This window comes from Rattus norvegicus, chromosome 1 (assembly GCF_036323735.1).
Source record: "Rattus norvegicus strain BN/NHsdMcwi chromosome 1, GRCr8, whole genome shotgun sequence".
In the NCBI taxonomy this organism is placed as follows: domain Eukaryota; kingdom Metazoa; phylum Chordata; class Mammalia; order Rodentia; family Muridae; genus Rattus; species Rattus norvegicus.
Window position 1 is genome coordinate 175,100,124 of NC_086019.1, and position 24,734 is coordinate 175,124,857.

The window sequence follows — 24,734 nt, forward strand, 5'->3', positions numbered from 1 at the left end:
AGACTTACCTATTTACCACCATTGAGGTAAGTATTCTTTAATCTCACATTTCCTTTGGGGATCTTTTCCCCCCCAGCATAAATATTTTTTAACTTATTTAATAAAGATCTTACATGAGAAAATTAGTGTGTGTGTGTGTGTGTGTATGTGTGTGTGTGTGTGTGTGCATGTGTGTGTGTGTGTGTGTGTGTGTGTGTGTGTTGTGTATCCTATTATTTTTTGAGTGGGGTTATTTTGGGTACACCCATATACTCTGACAAGCATTTACTCATCATATTGAAAAGAGTATCCCACAGACTCTTGGCTTTCACAGTTGCAGTGAGAAGTCGGCTGTTCTAATCATTTAAGGATTGGTTTCTCTTTCTCTAGCTGGGGTAAGTTCTTATCCTTCTTATTTAGTTTCACTATACATACATACGTACATACATACAAATACATACATACATACACATACACACATACACACATACAGGCATACATGCATAATACACACACATACACACATACATATACACACATATGTACATACATATATACATACACACATACATACACATATATACACACACATACATAATGTATATTTTCATACTTATCTGATTTTGGACAAATTGAATTGTCATATTAGTCAGACATTATTTGCTAAAATAATTGCTTTTGCCTAATCCTCTCCTTTTGCCATCTCCACTTGGAACTGTAAGATAGTATAGTCTCTCTAGTCTACTAATCTCCCCCCATATCCTTTTGTTTTTCTTTCTGGGTTGATTTTGAATGATTCCTTTATATATACTATATAGTTTGTTGGTTTTATTATCTTAATAATGTTCATATATTTGTCTGTCCCATCTACTTAGCTTCATTTTATATTTTTCACATTTGAAAATTTGTCCTAGTCAAACCAAATGTTACAGTTTAGATGTAAAATGTCCCCAAAGGCTCATATATTGATGGATTGGCGCCACTACTGATAAGGGCACTAAACCACCAGTAGATGAATTCACGGTTGAGTTCATAGCTAAACTGGGCCAGGAGGAGGTGGGGACTTGTTGGACGATGTGAGCCATGGAAGCTGTGCCTTTGAATGCATGGCTTGTCCACTGCTCCTTGGTCTTTCTTCCCTTCTTTACTTTCTGGACACTGGGAGTTAAGAAGCTGTGATGATTAATATTCATTTTCAACCTAACAGACCCTAGAATCACCGAAGAGACAACACCCTGGGCAAGTCAATGAGGGATTATCTAGATTAGGTTAACAGGGGTGAAGACACCCTCCAGGTAGATAGCATCACTCCATGTACTGGGGTCCTGGACAGCGCAAAAATGAAAGCAGGCTGAGCACCACAGCCATCGCTCTCTGCTTCCAGACAATGCACACAATGTGCGCAGGTGTGTCAAGCTCCTGCAGCTATGACGTTTCCCTCATGATTTAATGCATCCCATGCATCCATTTGCTGTAATAAATCCTTCCTCCATCATGTTGCTTGTTGTCACAGCAACAAAAATATTCAGTGGCATGATGTTATGCCGCACCCCAGGACCAGGATTAATGGAGTCAAGCAACTTTAGACTGAGACCTCTGAAACCATGAGCCAACATGGAATCTCTCCTCCTTCACATGTTTTTCTCAGAAATTCTGTTGCCATGACAAAAACGAACAAATGATTTGCAAAGTCTTCTCATTCATATTTTAATATCTTTTGACTAAAATATGAATTCTTATGTGGTGGAGGGATGGGTCAGTGCAGTTGCTACACAAGCCTGAAGACCCAAGTTCAGATCTCAGCCCCTGCACAAAAAGCTGGGCTGGCCACACATACATCTGTAACCTCCGATCTGTTGGTGGGAAGCACAGAGACAGGAGGATCACTGGGACTTGTTGGTCAACAGGCAAGCTACAGAGGTGCTCGATCTCAAGAGAATAATGAAGAGAGCAATAGAAAGTACATCTGACATCCTCCATGCACTGGCACAGGTACAGACACACCACCTAAATATGGAACAGTTTCTCTCTCTCTCTCTCTCTCTCTCTCTCTCTCTCTCTCTCTCTCTCTCACACACACACACACACACACACACACTGGATAAATAGATCATTGTACAACATATTTTCCATCCTGTATTTGATTCGCTGCTCTGAAGACTCTTTAGGTATAATTTGTCTATTGATTTTGCAGTATTTCATCTTCATGCATGCATTTTCTCTTATTTCTATGATGTTTTAAAATCTGTCACCTCTCGTTCCATGGACCTCTAGCTGTGTGAAGTTTTGTAGCCTGATTTAAATGGCTTGTTTTCCAGAGGTGAGTTATGCTTTATATTGAGAAAACAGCCCTTTGAGACCCCAGTTCCATAGGAGGGAAATCAAGCCCATTGCACAGGGCCAAGATGAAGGGAGTTTAAATGTCACCAGGTTTCCCAGATAATGTGCCGATCTGAAGTTTTTGTCTCTATTAGTTTTCTTGGCTTTCTAACAAACTACTATGGGAGATTGCCAAATGGACAAAAATGAATGCAGAGTTCTGGGTACTAGAAGCCCCAGTGGAGGTGTGACAAAGGGCTTTCCTTTCAGAGCCTCTAGAGAAGGGTCTCTTACCTCTTCAAGCCTTAAGTATTCCTTGGCTTGTGGCATCACAACTCCAACCTCTGCTTCTAGCTTTACATAGCTGTATTTTTTTCATGTTCATTTTTGTCCAAAGTTTCTTCTTATAAAGACAGCAGACACGTTAGATCAGTATACACCCTGACCCAGTGTGGCTTCCTATACCCCGCTTATACCCGTGAAGACTATTTCCACATAAGCTCACGTTTCCAGGGAAAGAATGAGGATTTCTTGACATTTGGGGGGGGGGGAAGAGCGACTCAATTGAGCTGATAACAGTTTCTAACTGTTTTTTTTATTTTATGTTCTTTCAAACTCTGGAATACATTCTTATGTCCTAGAACTCTCTGAGCCATGAAGTATACAAATTTTCAGTCTTCTGATTATGTCAGCTCTTATTTCTTACTTCCTACCCTAGCAAGTCTCACCTTTTCCTTATTGCCATATAGATTCTGAAGCCAGGGGTGGGAGCTTATGAGAATTGAGTGTAAAATGGGATTATCAAGGCTTTAAAGGGAGATTCAACAGGCAAGGCTGAGTCTAAAGGAGAAAGAAAGCACAAACATTGTGATATTTCTTGGGGGAGGTGTCTCGAAGGACTCAGGTCCTGGGCTTGATCACTGTGATGTATCTGTGGAGCCATAAAGACCTGGATTTGAGTCTTTTCTCTGTGTTTTACAAATTGCACACTGCTGGTACCTATACAAGTTCATAATTTCAGTTTCTTCAACTGATAAAGGGGAAATACCATAGAAGGTCTATTTTAGGCTATTCTGTGGTTGGATGACATTTTAAAAATTCCCAGGGGTTGGGAAGAGGGCTCATCTGGTAAAGTACTTACTGAGCAAGTGTGAAGACCAGAGACACCCAGACCAATGCAAATGCTGCTGTGGCAGGCTGCCTATATTGCTACCCTTAAAAGGTTTAGACTAGATCCCCAGAGCAAGCTGGCTGGCAGGGTTAGCCATATGTGTATGCTGGGTTTGACTGAGAGACCCTGCTCATTGAATACAGTGGAAGAGAGTTGGAGGATGATCCCAGACATCAACCTTGGGGGACTGCCACAGGTAGAAACCCAGATGTGTATACACACTGACACACATACACAAATAAACTCATGCACATTGCACACACATATATGCAGGGAACATGGATGAAAAAATGACTAGAAAGATCCCAGATATACCTCAGGTAGTCAATATGTGCAAAAATTCTATTTGCATGTTACAAAACAGATAAGGGCTTTGCACAAGTTGCTGCTGAGTAGGGAGCTATGATAAGCAATGTCTTTTAGTTTGACATACAATCCTGAGGGGTGATAAGAAATACTATTTTCTCAGGGAGGAAACTGAGGCACAGAGATATCAGCTCGTAAAACACAAAAGAAAGGTAGCGATAACCACACACAGGGAGATGGAAAATGATGAGAGATTCTGCACCCCCTCAAGGAAGAACCAGAACACAAAGCTTAGTTCCACAAGCTTATGGAGGCTGTGCCCTGTTTTAAAAGCCGCCTTTTCCTTTGCCATCAATGATGCTTCATCTCCGTCCAGTGGGAGGCGAGAGATAGAAAACAAAGTCTGGCAATATTTTATACTGTATTTGAAACCCTGAACACGAAACTACCCGAAGATATTTTAACACATATCTGAGAGCCTCACCCCGGCCCACACTCCAAAATAGCTTTATAATTTAAGGAAGGAGAGCCAGACATCACCACCACCGTGTGATTGACTCACACATATGTTGGAAGCAGAGTTCACAAATCTAATTCCTTTCCCCATTTCTGGACATTTTTACCCAGAGAACACAAGTGACCGGAGGCGGTGCTGCCCGCTCGGCCGATTCCTGACAGCTGCTTCTGGTGAAACAGATTGTGTTTGGGGGCAAGCATTTATCCAGGAGCAGTGCTGAAATGAGATGGTGAAGAAGCCGGCGGGTGGTGAATAAATGACCAGCGGAGGGAGAGCTGGAGAAATGAGGGTGATTATGCAGGCGCTGTCCTCTATGAATACATTAGCTTCCCGTCTGCCTGTGCATTCCCACTGCCTCCAAAGCGATTGCTTGGAGTGCCAGTGAATACAGGTGTCTGAGGTATTTTCCAAACCCAGCCTCAGACAGGCTGTTCCTTCAGCCAGTTCGCAAAGCCTACTGTTAAGACCGGGGATGAGCTGTGCCCTGGAACGCCCTTAGGTTCTTTGGGCGTTATGGGATGCTCACTGTCTGATCTCTTTTGCACAGTTAAGGAGAGGGTTGTCCCAGGGCCAGCTACTTATTCTGTGGAGTGGGAAACAGAGGAGGGTAATGATGAGAGGAGGGTAGGTTCTTGAGTGGAAACTGAAGGCCTGGACTGGACCTGGAGACACCAGATGCATGTACCATGGCAAAGGTGCAGTCGGGAGGACTGGATTTTGGAGGAGGTCTGCATAAGGTATGAATGACTGGTTGTAAGACAGAAAAATCTGTCAAGAATAAGACACCAGGTGGTACAAGGTCCCTCTAAAAAGCTGACAAATCTGTGGGGTATGGGTGATGGGGTATTAGAGACAGTTGGAACCATTGTGGGGACTCACCAAGGCTGACGCCATGGGTTTGACAGGGTGCTTCCTGGACACAGATAACCCTTCATTAAAGCCACCTCCATACTTCTACCTAATGCCAGGGCACCTATGCACCGTCCTGGCTGATCATTCTAAGTTTCTCTGTCACAGGCCAAGAAATAAGAGCCAGAAAGCCCAGTGAATGTTCTTTGGGGAGTAAGAAAGAAAATGGCACTTCTTACAGAGTCGCACTATTGGTTGATAACTACAGAGAGCCCTCAGCATCAGGACCAGGATGGCCTGTGGGTCTGGCTAGCACTAGGTGGGGTCAGGAAGCAATATGAAGTGAATTTGGCTGCGTTCTGCTATTCACACTCCAGGGGTTTATTCATTTCTTGTTAGACCTCTTTAACTATCTTTGGAAATGTTCTATGGACCTCAGTAGAGTGGATAGCCATGGGGAAGTGACTCTGGTGGTTTTTCTCGTCCAGCTGCCCGTTGGTGTCTTCTGTTGCTCACCCCAACAAATCTGTTCAGTCTAAACAGAAGTGCTAAGCTGGGAATCTGATCCTCTAGGCCAGCAAACTCTGAAGGTCTCTATTTTCTGAAAATCCAAGAGGCGATGCTTTGAGTCTCCTTGGCTCCAGCTATGTGCATGCACCAGGGCTTGGAACTAGATGTTCAGTGAGTACGTGAGTCTCAACTCTTAGCCCCCTTCATATTGTGAACTAGGGGCCCGTCAACACTACACCCCTAGACTGATTCACTTACCCTCATAGGAGCTGAGCTCAGCCCTGTGTGAGAAATCTCACTCACCCTGATCCCAAGCTCCACATTCTCCCCTCCATAGACCTCCATGCCTTCGTCCAACAGGCCAATCTCCTCGAAGTACTGCCGGTCCACAATGAAACAGCCAATGAGGGCGGGGCTCCTGCAGAGTGGGAGAGATGGCCAGCTGTGAGCAGAGGCTGGTCTGAGAGTCATCCAAGGAGAAAGAATTTGCAATCCCAAGGTTCCCACCTTTGCTGCCAGACGCAGTAGGTCCTCGTTTTCTGGGTAGCCTCCTAGATTCACTTTCAGTTATCCACCCCAAGCAAGTTGAGACAGTGGGAAGACAGCTCTTGCTCTGGGACTAGCCATTGCTCCCCACTATGCTTGCTGGTGCATTAGTAAGGGGAGGTGGTACCATTCACTCTGTTGATGTAGATTGCATCTTTGGACTTTGAGTCACATGGTTAGACTGCTTCAGGTTGGGCTTTCCCATTATCTCCACTGGGGGCTCTACATGTCAACCTCTATTCACTTAGAAAGTTGAGTGACAGCCAGGTTGTTGACAGTTTTGAATAGCATAGAAAAAGAATGTATAGATTTCATTTATAGGTAAAGGCTTGTCTGTGACAAATTTCAAGCAGAACAGTGTTATGAATTTTTTTATAAGAAATACTCAGGCAAGCTGGGATCTAGTTCAGTTAGTGGGGTGCTGTCCAGCATACATAAGACCCTCCCTGGGTTTTATTCCCACCGTTGTATAAGCTAGACCTGGGAGCATATGCCTGCAATCCCAGCACTCAGAGGCAGGAGAATAGTAAGTTCAGAATCATTATTAGCTACATAGAGTTCCAAGTCATTCTGGATGACATGAGGGGACACTATAGGGTAGCTGATTAGAGGAGGTGGGGGCATGAGACATCACCCGTTTCCAGGAAAGGTGGTGAGGATACAGAGGAATATGGAAAGACATGTAACGAATGGGGCAAAGATCATGGCTGATTGGATGTTACAGGTGCCCATGATTCTGGTTCAGAGGCTCAGAGAGGTTGAGGAACTTCTCAAGACACACAGTCAGAGCACTGTCATTCCTATATGCTCACCTCCGATGTCTGTCTTTGGTGTTCTCCATTAAAGAAGGGTGTCAGTCTGCTCTAAGAACACAAATATGCATACCCCTACAATCTGTGGAAGTAAAGTCATTTAGAATACAGTCTGGTGTTGTGACTCCAGGGTGCCTGTGTGCCTGAGCATCCTCCTGCATCAGCATTCCCTAAGAAAACAGCCCTTTCTGCACCTGGGTAGGTTTCTAGTTCCAACTAGATGGGTCCCTTTGCATGTAATTGATAGTTTTCTCACTCCTAAGGGTTTCTCCCTTCCTCTCCTTCACCAAATCCTCCAGCCTGGCCTGACAGCAAGGAAGGCTATCAGATGACAAACACTGCAGATGCAGCCCCCACTGTTCCTGCTCACTCCCCTGATGGTAGCAATTCTCTGTGAAGCACTTCACTAGTGAGTCCCGCTCATGTCCCCTAATGCTCACACCTACAATACTGCAGTACAGCTCCAATCTGAGACCCTGACCGAGCTCGGCCCCAGATATCTGTCACTGGGATTGTTTCCCAGCACAAAATTCCATGTCCTTCTGCAGGCAGCTTCACTGTCTGTTGATGTAGCTAAGCAGTAGAGTACTTGACTAGCCAGCCAAAAGCCCTGGGTTCAATCCCAGTAAAAGGAGTTTTCTGAAATCATTTTCCCCAACATGCCTCGCACCATGCCTGAGTGAATTGTGCTGGTCATTCCATCAACAAGGCCTCTGACCCAGAAACATTGATAACTACACTAGTTGTGTGGTAACATCCTGTGGACTGAGGTAAAGGGCTCAAAGGCTCTGGACATGACCAACTCTTGAAAATCATTTGCTCAGTGAAGGAACTCAGAGATTCACCTCTCCAAATAAAGACAGTTTGAAAGCATTGGCAAGCAGGGCTGGGTCTTCACCTTTTCTTCCAAACTTCTGAATATTGGATGTGTTGGGGATATCAGAACTGCAGTCATAGGACAAATGGGAAAGGGCCTTCCTCTCACTTCCAGACCCAGTTAGGGAGGGCACAAAATCCAGAGCAGTTGTTCAAGTGATTACAGACACCTCGGGGTGTCTGTGACTTAATAACTAGATGCTGTATTAGGCAGAATTAGGATAAACAGCTCCCCTCAATCCCCAAAAGGATTAGACACAGCTTATGAAAAAACTAAAATCTGCTGAAAATATAAATAGCATCTAGAAAGATCTAAAGGTTACAATAGTTTGGAGGCAGTTAGAAAGCAAGTGTAGGCTGAGGCGCCCTCTCATAGTTCTTTAAAAGGATTTCTCTCTCTCTCTCTCTCTCTCTCTCTCTCTCTCTCTCTCTCTCTCTCTCTCTCTGTGTGTGTGTGTGTGTGTGTGTAGAGAGAGAGACAAAGAGAGAGACAGAGACAGAGACACAGAGAGAGACAGAGACAGAGAGAGAGAGAGAGACAGAGACAGAGAGAGAGAGAGAGACAGAGAGAGAGAGAGAGAGAGAGAGAGAGAGAATTTGCCAAACGAGTACAGGTGCCTGTGGAGACCAGAAGAGGGCATCAGATCCCCTAGAACTTAAGTTACAGGTGACTCCGACATGGATGTTAGGAAATGTGAGTCCTCTAGAAGAAAAGCATGAACTCCTAATCATTGAGCCATCTCCCTAGCTCTCCATCACAGTTCTTAAAGTGAGCCTAGATATTGGCTCTGAGCTTCCTGTTGAGCTGAATGAAAGGGAACATACAGATTCTTAGAAACAAAATTCACAGTTCTCAGGGAGAAATGAACTGATTGATTTCTTGGTTTTTTTCTTTGACTAGTAGTAGATTTGAGAGAAATTTCTCATGTGGATTTTCTTGAGTGGGTCAGTCAGCCACCTTGGGGACCCATTGAACAAAAATCTTAAAAATGGCATTTCACACTACAACAGAGACTCTATGTATAGTAACATGTGTGGGCAAATCAGTAAAGCAGCTCCAGAGAATGAAGCTCTGTGGTGCTTACAGTGCATTTGTATAAAATCTGTCTCTATGAAGCTTGTCATTCTCTAGGGAGAAAAACAGAAATGACCCCCAAAGCTTCCAGAATCTTATTTCTGTAATCTACGTTCCTGATACTAATTGTGGGGTGATAGCGAATAAATGGTCAGTATGGTATCCTCTAGTAGAGGCCTAGGGTACAGCTCTGCCAATTAAGACCAGCATGCTATGTTTGGGGGTGAGCAGAATAGAGACAGCTAAGATCTGTAAGAACCCCTACAGCATGGAGATAAATTTCCCTCTGACGGCATTGGGCAGACTAAAGCAGGAATGCACCACACACTGTGAACTCATCTCAACAGTAACTGAGCAAGGGGTTGGAGTCCCGATGATCCTAGTAGAACCTGGCTCCACTGATTCAGCCTTCAGTAGGACCATTCTCCTGTCACAGTCTTGGTCTCATCGTGTTTCACAATGAGTCGACACCAGGTTATAATATGGCCCTGACAGACCGTGTATATTTGTTGGGCCCTGCACACAGCATACTCCCAACAAATTAATACACACAATGATGTAGACAGCTGCAGTAGTTTGGATATGCTTTGTCTTTGTCCCCTCTAAAGGTTCCTATGCTAGATGTTTGGCATTGAGAGGTAGGAGGTCTCTAAGAGGTGAACCTTTGAAGGTGAGTGGGTCCCAGGGCAGCCACACTCATGTGGGAGTAATGCAGTAATGAACCATGAAAGTGATCCCTGAAGGTACAGCCTTCATCTGTGGCTGCTTGCACAAGACCTGCACACAAGATCAAGTCACCATGGATGGAGGAGGGGCTTACGAAGGCCCGCCCACATGAGGAGTGGGTGTTGGCCAGGGGAGAGTCAGTTTTTATAAGGGATGCAGCTCTCAATAGGGTTCTCCTTACTCAGCAGCTAGCCCCACACTCAAGTACACATCGCTAGTACTAATTGGATTCAGTGAGTAAGAAAATAAAGACATGAAGCTTGAAGGAAGATTGTGTGTGGTGTCTGGGGGAAGCTGGGGGTGAAGGGTGGATCTAATGAAAAGACATTATATGCATATATAAATTTCTCAAAGAACAAATGAAATGCATGACAGTGAATAAGTGTAGTTCTGAGGGGATCAAATTAATTCTTGATCTTAATGTCATCCTTTCACATTGTGATATGATTCTGTCAACTACAACTATATTGGGTGTCAGTTATATCTGCCTGTCCTAGGATGCACACATCCCAGGGTCACAGGTTAGAAACACCTGAAAGCGAGCTCATTTTACATACGTGGGCTGTCCATGTGTGGCTTTTCCCTCTTTGCTCTTGCCATATGATGTCATCTACCTTGTGAATACACTAAAAACCTTCACAGGCTGGCCAGGCGGGGCCATTCAGGCTCAGATCTTCAGCCTCTAATACAGTGAGTTAAATAAATATCATTCTTTATAAATTATCCATACTCTGGTATTTTGTTATGGCAACATAAGACAGACTGAGAAAGTCACAAAAGAAACCACAGGAGGGTTTTCTTCCATTCTGTTTCCTGCATGAAATTCTTCTTCCAGTAATAACATTCGTGATATTGATTCTTTGAATGAAATTTTTCATAATCTTTTCTCTCTTGCAGTACAAAGTAAGACTGGGTTCTTATTCCAAGGTGGCCCCCTAAGTCACCTTCTGGTGCCATTTATCTGTTTAATGGTGGGAACTAGATGTCTGCCCAGTCATCAATACACAGAAATAAGGCTGGCAGGGCTGAGTACTACAGGAGTCCTAAGGTATCAGAGGGAAGTCATTCAGGGATCTAGGAAGACAGCATCAAAGGCAGAACGAGTTTTGTGTTTTTAAAATGCAGTTGGAGGACATTTGTGCCTGAGTTCTATAGGCTAATACCCAAACACCATCCAGGTACATCTGTCCTGTGGTTTGGCTTGGTCTCATAGCAAGAGCTGCCCAGCTCACATCTCTCCATGTGATCTCTCTCATCCTTCCCTGCGACTCAACTGTCACATATGTCACTCTCAACCTAGCCTTCTTCTCCTCACCCCTGAAGCTCAAATGCTTCCCCTTCCCGGTGGAATTATTCATCCTATACTGTGCTTCATCCTGGATGCATTCTGGGCTTGAAGTGCTTGGAGATCACATCCTGCTTACCCTGAATCTCTACCACTGAGTACTTTATACCTGCAGCTGGACATGTGACACAAAGTAATTGTGGGGTAATAGATGTCCCCGCTGTTAAGGGTGCTTCCTGTTCTTCATAATGACCTGAGTTCAGTTCCTACTACTCACGTCAGCTGACTCATAACGAACAACCTATAACTCTAGTCCCAGAGCACCTGATGCCTACCTCCTCAGGTACCTAAACACATGGCACACACATGCACACACCCATGCATGCAGACAAGCACACACAACCCTAAATAAAATAAAAAAAAGTGGGTCTGGTTTTTAACAATAAGTGCCTTTGAGACTTTGGAGTTCTGATTGCTCCCGTGGTTCTTTGAAAAGAGACCATGAGAGTTTGTGAGCAGAGTCTAAAGATCACATTGTAACTCTTGTGTACTCCCCCCTCCCTGTGCTGCCTCATCGGGCTCAGGCAGGGAGGGAAGTCCTTGCTTGAAGGCCTTGGCAGAGAGACCAAGGCGAAGGGCGCCATACCTGATTGGGGCTGTGGAGTTCTCCAGCTTCCACCAGGCCTTGGGTGGGTTCAGGTAGCGGCACCACAGCTCCCAGTCGAAGCCTTGGGCAGCCAGTGGGTATTCTTCTATCTCAAAGTTGTCATATTTGATGTTATCAAAAGATGGTGAGATGATCCGTTTCCGGTTTTCCTTGATTCGGGTGAGGACTGGTTCCGCCCTGAGCAGGAAGGAGAAAGATCAATTTCCACTGCCAAGGTGGGTGTGTTCATCTCCCAGCAGCAAGAGGAAGAATTTCCTGCTCCCCAAAGACGGAGAGAATGGTGTTCTGCATCCCCAGGAGTTGACATCCCCTAAGCTAAGGACTTCAAGATTGGCACAAAGCTCGGTAGCCCCTTCAGCACATCCAGAGCTGAACTGAGAGGTTCTCACCCAGCCCCTATGAGTTCCCTTTCTTTACCTACATGACAAAACTCAAGATTAAAAAAATAAATAAAAGAAGAAGAAGAAAGGAAGAGGCAGGTGGTGTGGGCAAAGGTATATTCTCCACTGTTTCATGAGTGGTGGGAGATCCAGGCTTTCTCCGTGGACTGGCAGGCCCCTCTGGGTAGTGGGAGAATAATGTGTTTGCCAACAGGAATGATAAGTTTCTCATTAATAATATATTCTGTTCATAATTGTTTATTCAAATCAGCTTGAAATAGTAAGTGTCCCTCTCCTCAGCTGGCCATAAATCCAGTGGAAATGCTTTTTAAATGGCCACAAATAGCACATAGGGACTTCAAAGATAACATAATGACTGTGCCGCAGCCTTAGTTCAAGGCTGTGATGCTGCCACCCCACCCAGACTGCCTGTAGGCTCTGACACTCCTTGCTGCCAGTATGCCCTTGCTGCCCTGCTCCCCTCAGGTGGAGGCTGCCCCCATGGAGGTATGAAGGGGAGTAGAGACACTTACGCTACTGAGCACACAGGAAAGAGGGCAAAAGAAGACTACGTATTTCAGCTATTCACAGTTAACCTGAGTATCTGTGCTCCCGCGTCACAGAGCCGTGCACAGTGAGTACCACCACAGCATCCTAGCCCTGCAGGGACAGCAGCATCCGGTGCCCTCTGAGGGTTGGGAATCAGCTACAGAAGCCTCTGGTTACTTCTCTTACCCCATCTGGCACCTAAATGAGCTGACTTGAGAAAGGAAGTCTCATTGTCTTAAATTTGCCAGAATGGAGGTTGAGAATGGAAGCCACCTACACCCACCACTGCCCATTTGTTCTTGCCCTCACTGTGAGGTGAGGTGAGGTATCTGTCTTGTATCTACTGCAATTTTACTGCCTGCAGATGACAGATCCCTGTGCTCAGCTGGACAGGAACTCTCTGCCTCTCTGACTTAATAATAATAATAATAATAATAATAATAATAATAATAATAATAATTTTATTTATGAATGTTTGACCTGTATGTATGTATATGCACAAAATGTGTGCAGGGAAAGGATCCACTGGAACTGGAGTTATAGATGGGTGGGAACTACCTTGGGGTGCTGGGAATTGAACATGGGTCCCTTGCAAGACCAGCCAGTGTTGTTAACCACTGAGTCAACTCTTTGCTTTGCCTTTTGTGTATACTTGTCTTCATGATCTGATGTACCACACCCTTCACGTGCTGACCTCTGACCCTTTGCCCTACTTGAGACCCAATCCTATTGCAAGGTTTGGTTCACTCACATACCTGTACCTCAGCTGTGCTCATGACTCTCTCCTCTTCCCCCACCTAATGACTAAGATTCCCAGAATGCACTGAGTTAAGCCCACTGGATCACACTGGATCACACCAGATCACACTGGGACCACTCCTCATCCCTAAGGCACTCACCAGCCCACATTGAACTCCACATGGGCATCGAACAGTGCCACCACAGGGGCTGTGGCTGCCCTCCAGCCGCTGACCCTGGAGCGGATGAGGCCTTCCTGCTTGCTGTGCCGCACAACTTTGATGAAGCCTGGTTTCTGCCCGTTCACTTTGTCCACATATTCAGTCAGCTTTTCTTTGAGCTCCTCTGTTGGTGAGAAAATGCCTCTTTAGCCAAGTAAGAACAAAGAGCAGAAGCAAGCAAAACATCCACCGTGCTAAGGTGAAATATCACCCCTTCTCAGGAGGCAAGAACACTCCACCCCATCTCCAGGCCTTCTCTGGCCTCCGGTGGTGGCCAGCATAGCTCAGCTTTGAGGGGAAACAGGAAGAAGCATTGAGCCCCAGCATCATGCACTCATCAAGCACTCACATACACCGTCTCAACCATCATCAATCACAGCAAGGTAACAGGGGCGGAGAGAATTCATCAGTTTTCCAGCATTATACAGCATGTGAGTATTGGAGTTGGGTTTATGCTTGGTCTATGGACTTGACCACCCAGGGCCATCAAAATTTGGAATATAATACAACTGTTCTCTCATGTGTTTGGACTCTTAGTCCTCAGCTAGTGGGCGCTGCTGTATGTGTCCCAGCACTGTTCTGGGACCATTTGGGGGACAATTACATCAAGCCACCTTTGCCTCTATCCACTTGGTGCTGTCCTGTTGGTGAAGGAGGACTTCTGGCTCTGATCTGTTCCAACCCCGAAGCCTCCAGGTAGTAGAGCTCTGTCCTGGCTGGGCAGGAACTTGCTGTTTGCATTGTCCCTGCCATATGTCTCAGATAAGAATGTTACCTAGGGCCACACCACATCCTTTAAATGCCAATTCATCCCTCTCCTTCCTGCTGGAGAGGTGGCAATATCACAAGGGTCACTTACACACCCTTCAGCTATGCCTAGAATGCTCTCTTTTCCAGCCTGTGACTGAGATACCAATGTGCATCACATTTCTGACCTGAAAACCCTGGATCACACTGGGACTCCTCCTCTCCCCAGGTCACTCAACAGCCTACACTGAACAACAACTTGGAGGTGACGGAACATTTGGGAGGCAGGAACTAGCTAGAGGAAGTGGATCACTAAGGGGTGGATCTGTAGTCCACTCTGCTTCCCACCTCACATGGTCCAGACTAGGACTCCCACAGACTGTAACTTGTGAAGCCATGAGCCAAAACAACCTCCCTTTCCTTAAATTACTTCTTGTCAGGTATTTGACCAGAGCAGTGAGAAAAGTAACTGACGAACCAGGCTTCTCATTGGCTTAGCAGCCACCTCCTGCTCAGCTTCCTCCATTGTTCCTCTCAGCCAAGTAGAGGAGCCCCAGTGGCCAAGACTTCAGATGGACTATCTCTGCCTGGATCATGTTTTTGGGAGATCAATGACAGTCACTGTGCTGTGGGAAGAAGGGGACAGTGGGCTGTTACCCACTGTCACTGGGCCTGGCTTAGAGCGTACCATGCTGTTTCTCTACCTCCACGATGGGGATTCTCATCCTGGGAGGACACAGTGATCGTTATGCTTCCACAGCATGGGAAGCAAGTGCCTGGGATTCCTCTCAGTCTGCTGAGCAGGACTCATTTTGAGCCAACTAATATTACCAGGAGAAAATCTATCAGAGGACGAGGGCACGTCTGTATTCCATATTGAATCAAGAAATACAGATTCTGCATGTACTCAATGTACATACCTTAGCTAGTACACATACTGACAAAGACATGCTGTGGATGTTACCAAAGGCTCCCCCTAGGAATTCTACCCCCACATTGACATCGTGCCCTCCCTTGTATACCTCAGGGGACTTGAAGAACCAGCCTTTCTTTTCTGGCTACCTGGAAGCTAAAGCTAGCCCCGCCAAGGTTGAGTGACAAAGAAGTAGAGCCATTATTGGCGATCCTCTGGCCCTAAGGAAGTGATGCTAAGGTCACTACTTAGCCAGATGAATCCATGACCTGTCCAGAGCAGATACCAGCTAGCTGACAAGCTACCCGGAGATTCATATCTGACTGCAGGATTCTATGCCAACTATCATTTGATGTTTGAAGCCAGTGTGTGAACTATTCTGATGTAGAGTAGGATGAGACTAAAACAGGCTCAGAAATGGTATCAGACACAGAAGGGTCAGCTGGGAAGACGCAGTGTGACATATTTGGTTTTGCTCAGGGATGTAGTTCCTTTACAGTCTCTGTCACCAGGGAGCCAGATGAAGGCAAATCCACCCACAGTCAACTGGACTCCAAACGTGCTCAGATTCAAACATGTGCCGGTGACTGCTAATGCAGAAAGGGAGGAAGAAGGTTGGAAAAGAGGGGGGAGGAGTAAGCAGCAGGAGGGAGAGGAGAGGAAGAGCACAGGGTAGGAGAGGAAAGGGGAATTGAAATGCTTAAAATGGTCTGGCCAGTCTTTGTCAAGCATTTTCACCCAAACTGATGTTTCCCTTCACCCTCTGCCAGCTGTTAAAGTGTGAGATCCCTCCTAGCTACTTATATGTTTTCGGGGAGACTGTTTTCCAACATGTTGCCTGTGAGTTATATGTTATGCATTATATATAGCTTATAGTATATATCTTGTTAAATATTTTATATATTTAGAACATTTCTCAGAACTTGCTGCAAAATAGAAAAATGGTTTCTTTCCTCTTTTAACTAAACAAGAGCACATAACTGACCACAGCAGCCTTGGCTGCAGCTACTCGAAAGCTTGGGAATAAATATGACACATCATCATACTCTGAGTGACATCTCACTTCCCTACCTAACCCAAGATTTTTGAGTTCTAACCTGAAGGATGTATTATTTTTAATGTTTCTCCTACGTAAGCTACAAGACAAATTTGAGTTATTTACTTGTTTGGGGCATCTGCAGTGGAGATTGAGCCCAAGATCTTATACAACTACAAATATATATATATATATATACATATATGTATATGTATATATATACATATATATATGTATATATATATATATATGTAGAGAGAGAGAGAGAGAGAGAGAGAGAGAGTGTGTGTGTGTCTCACTAAATTATCCATGGTGGCTTTCAATCAATGATTCCCCCTGCCTCTGCCTCCCAAATAGTTGGGATTACATGCCTGCATCATAGGCCTCACTGAAAAAGTATGTTTTTTAAAAAAGCAATATAAGTAATGTTTAATAAAATATCATAGAAGGGCAGGATGGGGTGAAACTGCAGAGTGGAAAAACTATACTTTGCACTTAATGGTGTATGCGGAAGCCAGGAGGCAGGGGGTCTACTCTTTGTGGCATTTTCCAGACTGAGAGCAAGTGTAGGAGCTGTCCACAGCCAGTGCTGACAGAGAAACAATTTATGTCCTGCATGGGGCCAAGCATCCTCCTGTGTGTGTGGTGCTTCCAGCCCTCTCCTGCTGTCCTGCTCTGCTGACACCTGGGAAACTTCTGTAAGCTGTGCAGATGATGCCTTGAGAGGGCACAGGCTGTGCTCCATGGACCCACACAGAGTGTTCCTCCAAGAGCCCGCTCACACCCCCTCAGACTGAGTCAGTGATGAGAAGTGGGGAATCCAGCATCCTGGTTGCACAGAGCTCTTTCCCTTTATGGTCATCATTGTGGTATTCCAGTGTGATGGCCCACAGGTAGACAAGAGACGAGGCCCCCACAACTATTAATCTGGTTTAAATGCTTAGCTGGACACCATGGGTTTTAGTGTGAAGGAAACCAAAATATTGGGAAGTTGGTGTTCATGGGTCTCTATAATCTTCAGAAGGCAGAGGCACAACTGTTTTTTCTGAGGGATTCGGCTAGCCTTGCCAAGGAAGGAGAGGTAGACCAATACCTCTTCTTTGTGTTTCAGTGTTTCTCTGTGTGCTGAGCAGGACTGGAGGGAGAGGCTACTCATCCATTTGTTCATTTTTCCAACTTCACTTTCACACACTTCCCAATTGTTGTGGCTGTGAGCAAAATAGTCTATGTGGACTCATATTTAGGCTCTACTCGATGCACATTAAAATCCTAATCTCCAACGTGATGGACTCAGAAGTTGGAAGAAGGGGAGGTAATTAGGTTATAGGAGTAGAGTTGTTGTCCAAGTCCTTCCTAGAGTCTGGCTCTAACAAATATACATTCTGGGTCATTAAGCAGAGACCCCTTCCCTCACATTTCAGCAGGCTAGACTGTCTAAGATCAATTCACAAGCATCTAGGAAGGGTAGAAGGGGAAACTCGTGTTATTCCTACACAGCACAAAGCCAAGTTGATGGAATAAATGCTCTGAAGTCTCTTTGATAAGGGATTTAGTCTCACTTACAAGGGAAGGGCCTGCATGCTTGTCATTTTGAAAAATGTGTCTAGCCTGCACATAACCTTGTGCACTACCTGCATGTAGTACCCAGAGCAGCCAGAAGAGGGCAGAAAATCCCCTAGAATTAGAGTTACAGACACCTGGTAGCTGCCATGTGGATGCTGGGATCCAAACGTGCATCCTCTGTGAGAGCAACAAGTGCTTGTAACCACTGAGCAGCCTCTCCAGACCCTTATCATTTCTGAAAGGCATAGCTTCCCACACCATTGGATGGGACACTGTAAAACCATGGCATGAGGTTCACATGAGGATTTCGGAGAACTTCCTCATTCTTTCTCTGGCACAGGAGGCAAACACTAAGAAGTTGGCTTAGTCACCTAGTGAGTGACATCTGGAGAGGTGACTCACTTGATAAAGTGCTTGCCTTGAAAACACAAAGACCTGAATTCGATCCCCAGAGCCACGTAGAAAGCCCATCACTGTTTTATGTACTTCTAATCCCAGCATGCCGGGGATGGAGACTGGTGGATCCCTCCAGCTCAGTACCCAGCCAGCCTAGCTCACTAGGAAAGATCCTGTCCAGGCCAGTGACGGACACTGGGGTTATCCTCCAGCTTCCAAATATTTGGAGAACAGTTCCCCAGCTGTCCTCTACACAGATCACTGTTATGTTTCCCTCTGGTCACTCCTCCTGCTGGCCTCAAGACTGTCCCTGCAAGTCCAGCCTGGATCATCGTGTTACCTGACCCTCTGCCTCACCTCCACTGGTCAGTGTGAACAACAGCCAGCCACTGATGGTGTTGAAACGGAGAGTCTACATGAGGACGGCATGACTGTCACATGCACTGAGGAGTCAAAGACAGCTGAAAGAAGTTGATACACATTACATCCTCCATGAAGAGTCTGGACTCGGGGACCATACTGATGGGTAAGGTAACCTGGGCAGAGCATCATGGATTCCAGAACAGACCACTTTGATGCATGTTTAGTTCTCTCTGTGAGATCATACCAGACAAGCTTTCAAGTCAACTCCCTGGCAGGTTTCCAATGTCTTCCTTGGGTCATTCTTCTGCCCCCGACACTTTGGTCCAGCTACATTAAGAGCTGCACTTCTTCAAAGTCGGCCGGAGCTGAGGGAGATTTCAAATGGTCTTAAATAGTCCCCTTATTTGCGGTCTGAGCTGTCAGAGTTCAGCAAAGATTTGGGAAAGTGTTCCATGAAAGAGCACCCCCGAAGGCTAAAAAACATGACCATGGGGACCAGGCACACCAACACAATCTTCTTGGGGCAAGCATCAATTTAGTCTGACCAAGTGTTAGAAGAAAACCCCAGGGTTACTACTAAAGAGCCCCATGTTTTTTTTTTCTCATTCTACTCCGTGATGTCATGGTTTGACACCAGGAACACCCAAATCCACCAAAAAATATGCACTTCAAAATTGTCTCCAAAGCCAGGCTTCAGCCCCATTCATCCTCTCTGTTCTGTTACATGGTGGCTTGTTTGTCCCCAATGCACTGTGTCACACACTACAAAGTGACTGAAATTGATTTTTGAAGGTGACTGTGACAGAGGACACGAAAACTTTCCTCTAGTAGTCAGAGATATGCTGAGCTCTAATCAAACCCCATTCTTACTCATCCTCCTTTGCCCTCCTCCTCCTCTCTTCCCCTCTCCATCTCTAATGCCTATCAATGCCTGTGGTGTAAAGTCTCCCCTACTCCTCCCCAGCACATGTTATTTCAAGTCCCCAGCCTGATGCCACTAATCTCAAGCAGCGGAGCACTGTGCTTGCAGAAGGGGATGCACTGTGTAGGATCCATGGGCTTGCACAGTGAGTCAGCTCCAGCACTGTAACCCAGAAGTTATAACCAGAGCAGGGAGGGTGCAGTTCCCCACTCACCATGTGATGGACAGTGTACTCATTGCTTTAGATCCATTCTTATAGTCTTCTGTCCATCATTCCATCACGACACACAGAGGACATCTGAAATAAGATGCATTCCCACCCTGCGGAGAGTGGCGTTCATGGGTAAGGTTCCTATATTTACCTCCATGGGCTCAGTACTGTCCTAAACTTGCTTTACAAAGGACTCATTCAGCACTACTAACATCCATAGTATAGTTGTGTATGGTGTGGATCTTAAATAAACCCCCAGGGATCGTGTGTTGAAGACTTGACTTTCCATGCAACAGTGTTTAGAAGTGGTTTGATAATTTGGGTTCTGACTTCGTGAATATATTAATCCATTTACAAATTCACTACTTAGTGAGTTAGGAGGAGGTGGTGAGTATGAGGCCTAGTTAGGGAAAATGTCATTGAGAGTATGCCTTTGAAAAGGAAATCGGGATTCTGGGCTCCTCCTCCTCTTCATAGTCATTGTCTTCCTTGTAGTCAACATAGTCTTCTTTTTCCTCCTCCTCTTCCTCCTCACATAGATCTCCCTGTCACTCCTCTCCTTCTCCTTATTCCATGGCTGCCTGAGGCAAGCCCCTCTGCTCCATCACATGTTCCCTTCTAGCCTCCCCACAGGTGTGGAAACACAAGAAACAATTAGCCATTGTACTGAACCTCTGAAACCATGATTGAAAATTGATCTTTCTCCTCTTGATTTATTGTTACCTCAGATGAAGTAGTGTTCAGAGCCCAGAGAGGTAACGGGATAAGCTCAGTGCCACAGCACCAGACAAGTGATGAAAGCCTGGTACACAGGGCTCAGAGGTCAGTGCCACCTTGGAATGAAGACAAGTGAAGGGTCCAAGGCTTTACATAGCATGGTCCAGATGCACAGGAGGGAGGGACCAGTAAGGCTTGTTCTACAAAACCAGTGAGGATACACCTCTGGCCCCAAGCTCTGGAGTTACCAGCAGGGATCTACACTTAGGCTCCCCCTGGCTGAAAGTCAGATCTTCCTTTCTGCAAATTAACACTACTCAGGCCACGTACCCAGCTGCTTCTATCTGGCTGATTTATGAGTCCCAAGGACTTGCAGGTATCACACAGATTTACACTCTACAGCAGGCACAGCTCATCAGATGGGAAAGTGGGACACCCCTTTCCTCAGTTCATAGGGCACCTTCAGATAATCTATTCTCAAGGAGAAGGCTCTATGTGAAGGGGTGGATGACAGGGCAGAACCCAGAAGGTCCTCCTGCTGCACTCCTGTTTTTCTTTCTTCCTGAAAAGATGTCAAGTTGATTTCATTCTCAGCTTTGCCACTTCCTAGCTGTGGGGACCAGTGCAAACAAGTCTCCTAGAGTCTTGGGTTCCTCATCTGTGCAATTAGAAGGACAGAGTTTATACCTCGCTCAGCACAGAACACCAGGAGACCATGGGGGCATGCTGTGTGTTCCAGCAGTGCTGTTCTCTGCTCCTTATTTGGAACTCTTGCTTTGTCATCTTTTTTAAAGGAGGCCACCCAAGCTAGGAGTCATTGCCACCCCTGCATTATCTGGGAAATCCAACCTGCAAAATGTTCCTAGGGCCACCCTCTCCTCCTACCCTTGTCCAAGAGAGAATGCCACTGCTGCTTCTCAGGGTCATCTACTTACTATATTCTACCCTCAAATCCATTTTCTTTACAAATCTGCTAGTACAGGGAGTCCACCATTTTGTGCTGAGCCCAGAAGGCTATCCAGACAATGATAGACATTGACCTTAATTAGCAGAGTTTTCCTATAACATTCTCTGTGCTTGGGCCCACCAGGTTTATCTCATAGTATCCCATCCAACCCTCATGGCATCCTGCCATGTAAAATGTAAAAAGTTACATTTTAAAGAAAGAAAGACTGAGTCACCACACACTATGATTCTTTTCTACTTGAACATCCAGTGAATGGTAAAGTATAGAGCTCCAATATCAGAAGGCAGGGCAGAGAGCTGACTTACTGTCTTTCCTCCTAGAAATCTCTGTTGGCCTGTTAGTACCTTTCCATACTTTGCTCCCATGGAGGAGCTAAAGTAACAACATAAACTGGGGTTGGAGATATAGCTCAATTGGTAGTGTGCTTGCCAAACATGTGTGAAGTCCTGGGTTCAGCCCCCAGCACTGGATAAACCAGGCACTGTAATGTGCATCTACAACCCCTGCCAAGGACCAGCCTTGGCTTGGTTGGGGTCCTAAGGAAGGGGTGTTTGGAAGTAGTGAAATAAGCAACTCGAAGTCAATTCATGGAATACAAGCTGACGGTCTTGTGTTCTGCTCAAGGCAGCTTTCTCTAGAGATCACCAGACAGTTCAGCTCTCACAGCCCAAAGCCCAAAGCCCAGTCTTTTATTTACATATTAATTCAATCACACCCCCCAGATTCCCTTTTGATTATCCCATCAATCAGCATTCTTTGATCTTAGCCTCTTAACTCCTATGAAAAAATAGTATGCATATTTTTTCTTAATATTACAAATAAGTTCAGAAATTTGCCTGCCTTTGTAAGCACAGACAATAATCCAACTGAGTGGGATCTGACTTTGAGATCAATACTCCCACCATTCATAGTCATAAATTCCCTCTATACCAGGCTGACCATGAACTCAGGAATCCACCTGCCTTTGTATCTGTTGGCCTTTGTATCTTTCTGACAAGCTGGCTCTCAGTATAGCTGCCTTTGTTCTTTTAGGTCTGTGAAGCCCCTCATATAATTCATATTGCATCCATATATTTTTCATAGTTGAGAACTTTACACTCTTGAACTCATGTTTTCAGAGTTCTTTCTCACAGCCTTAAGGGCTATCCTGAAGGTCATATGATTTACCATTTTGCTAAGGACATTGCCTTCTAGACTCCTACTATCTTTGATTATCATGGGATCATTAACCTTGGCAGAGAGGGCACTTTCTGATAAACATTGCAGGGAGAATATTTCAGGAAGGGGGAGGAACATGAAGTAATACACACACACACACACACACACACACACACACACACACACACGCATCACACCCAGTAACCATCAGTATTTGTGTAGCTCCATGCCCCCACTGGCTTTATTCCAGGGATGGGAAACCAGGACATGCCATTCCTTCCAGGCCCTGAAAGGTTTTGCAAACCCCAACACTGGAGAGGTTGAGGCAGGAGGATCAGAAGTTTATGGTCATTGTAGATTATACAACTGAATCCCCTCAGCATTTTTCCATCATAGCTGTGGGGTTGGGCACATTTAGGAGCATTGTGCATATTTACCAGATACAATCTAAGCCATTTCATACAACTCAGTTCATTAAATCTTCACATTGACCTGCAAGGGAGGAATGACTTACTACATCCCACTTTACAGATATGAAAGTCATGTGCCCTTGTCTAATGTCACAGTGACAATGAGGAAGTCCTGTTTAAAGTTCCATTGATCTAAATTCAAGTCCAATGCTAGTGTCTACTCTTCCAAGGTGGAGATTTTTCAAGGGGTGTGGTAGATATAATACACTGTAGTTCTGGAGACAGTATTCTTGTTAGCAGGACATCCATGCATTCAATAGGCATTTCTGAGCTTCCCTCCTATCCTCTTCCAGAATGAGGAAGCCCAGCCTCAGTTGTGACACAATGACAATGAGCAAGCCTGGAGTCAGAGAGGAAAAAGGGTCAACACTGCTCAATACTTTTCCACCATAGTCTGAATTCTAATGAGGCTAGAGGGGATTGAAAGAGACTTAAATCAAGACTTGAATGGTATGTGTGTGTAAGGGAACACTGCCTGAGGCAGTAGGCACATAGCTGGTTCCTGTAATTCACTAACTGCTGGGATTTGTCTATTAGGAAGGAACCTATTTTTGCCTTTTTGATGTTTGCTGTTTTCCATTGTGAATTTAGGCTAAAGAGACACACTTGCAAACATCCCAATGAACCTTTAACATTGGCTTCTTCCTAGGCTCTATCCACAGAGATGTGGGTTTACTACCCACCTTCAGGTCCTGCAGTCTCCTTTGTAAGTTGCCAAAAAGCCAGAGCCCATGTTCTCAGTGGCAGAAATGGACTGCTAGTCTGGGCAAGGCTGGATTTGGGGGGAGGAGGGAGGAGCTTCCCTCAGATGTCCACGACCCTTGTAGCTAGCACACTGCCAGCATTGTTTTGGTCAGGCCTTGAAAACCATTGATTTTTTGTTTCTGATCTCTCCATTTCAGGACTGTATATCTGATCCACATCCCCTCTGCACTCTCTTCATTCTGGAGTTCACCAGGCAGGTGAGCTCAGTGCTGAGCACCATGTGTAGGAGGCAATTCAGAGTCTGCCCAACATGGTCATGCTCCAGTGGAAGCAAATCATTAAACAAATATCTGAATGGGGTAGATGTGCTTATCTTTGGCTCCAGGGACAGTGCTCCTGTTGGCTGGGCATTCATGCATTCAACAAGCCATACCGAGCTCGTCTACTGCCCTCAATGGGGTTCTCAAGGCAGAGGCAGCACTGAATTGGGTGGCTTTGAGGAGGGTTTGGAGCTTTACACAATGACGGTTGAGTTTGCACTGACTAGATGGAAAATGCGGGTTTGCTTAGAAGGCAAAGAGACACAGAAACTATCTCAGGTAGAGAAGCACGGAGTGGAGGCAGGAGACATGAAAACATGCACTGCATGTCTCAGATGTGGTAACTCAGTGAGGGCATGGGCTGGTGTTGGGGTACAGAGCAAATGGGAGGAAAGTAGGTTGGGTGAGTAGAGAAAAGATTTTTATAAAGGGCCTTGAAAGATGGTCACAAACACTAAGAAGTCATAATAGAGTTTTATTTAGTATCCTCTTAGCAAAGGCTTCTGGGAGATGACTGAAATTGTAACTGTTCATTAAATATATCAAAATATATCAAGCACCAAATCAGATACCTGCTCCATGCTAGACACCTATGGAAGGGAGATGTTTGGGTTGCATCTCCTTTAAGACAAGATATGCATTCTTCAGTGAGCTCCAAACCATCAGGGCTTCACCGCAGCTCTAACAAGACTGTGGACAGAAACAGTTTCTGGGACAGGA

General features: G+C 45.4%; 1 protein-coding gene across 1 annotated transcript in view; it reads right to left on the bottom strand.

Moving 5' to 3' along the window:
- Positions 1-24,734, bottom strand: part of Galnt18 (polypeptide N-acetylgalactosaminyltransferase 18) — a 311,052-nt gene that overhangs the window by 72,292 nt on the left and 214,026 nt on the right. The window contains 3 exon segments of the mRNA NM_001079884.1: positions 5,955-6,069; positions 11,618-11,815; positions 13,467-13,650. Coding sequence (NP_001073353.1) covers positions 5,955-6,069; positions 11,618-11,815; positions 13,467-13,650 — 497 coding nt within the window.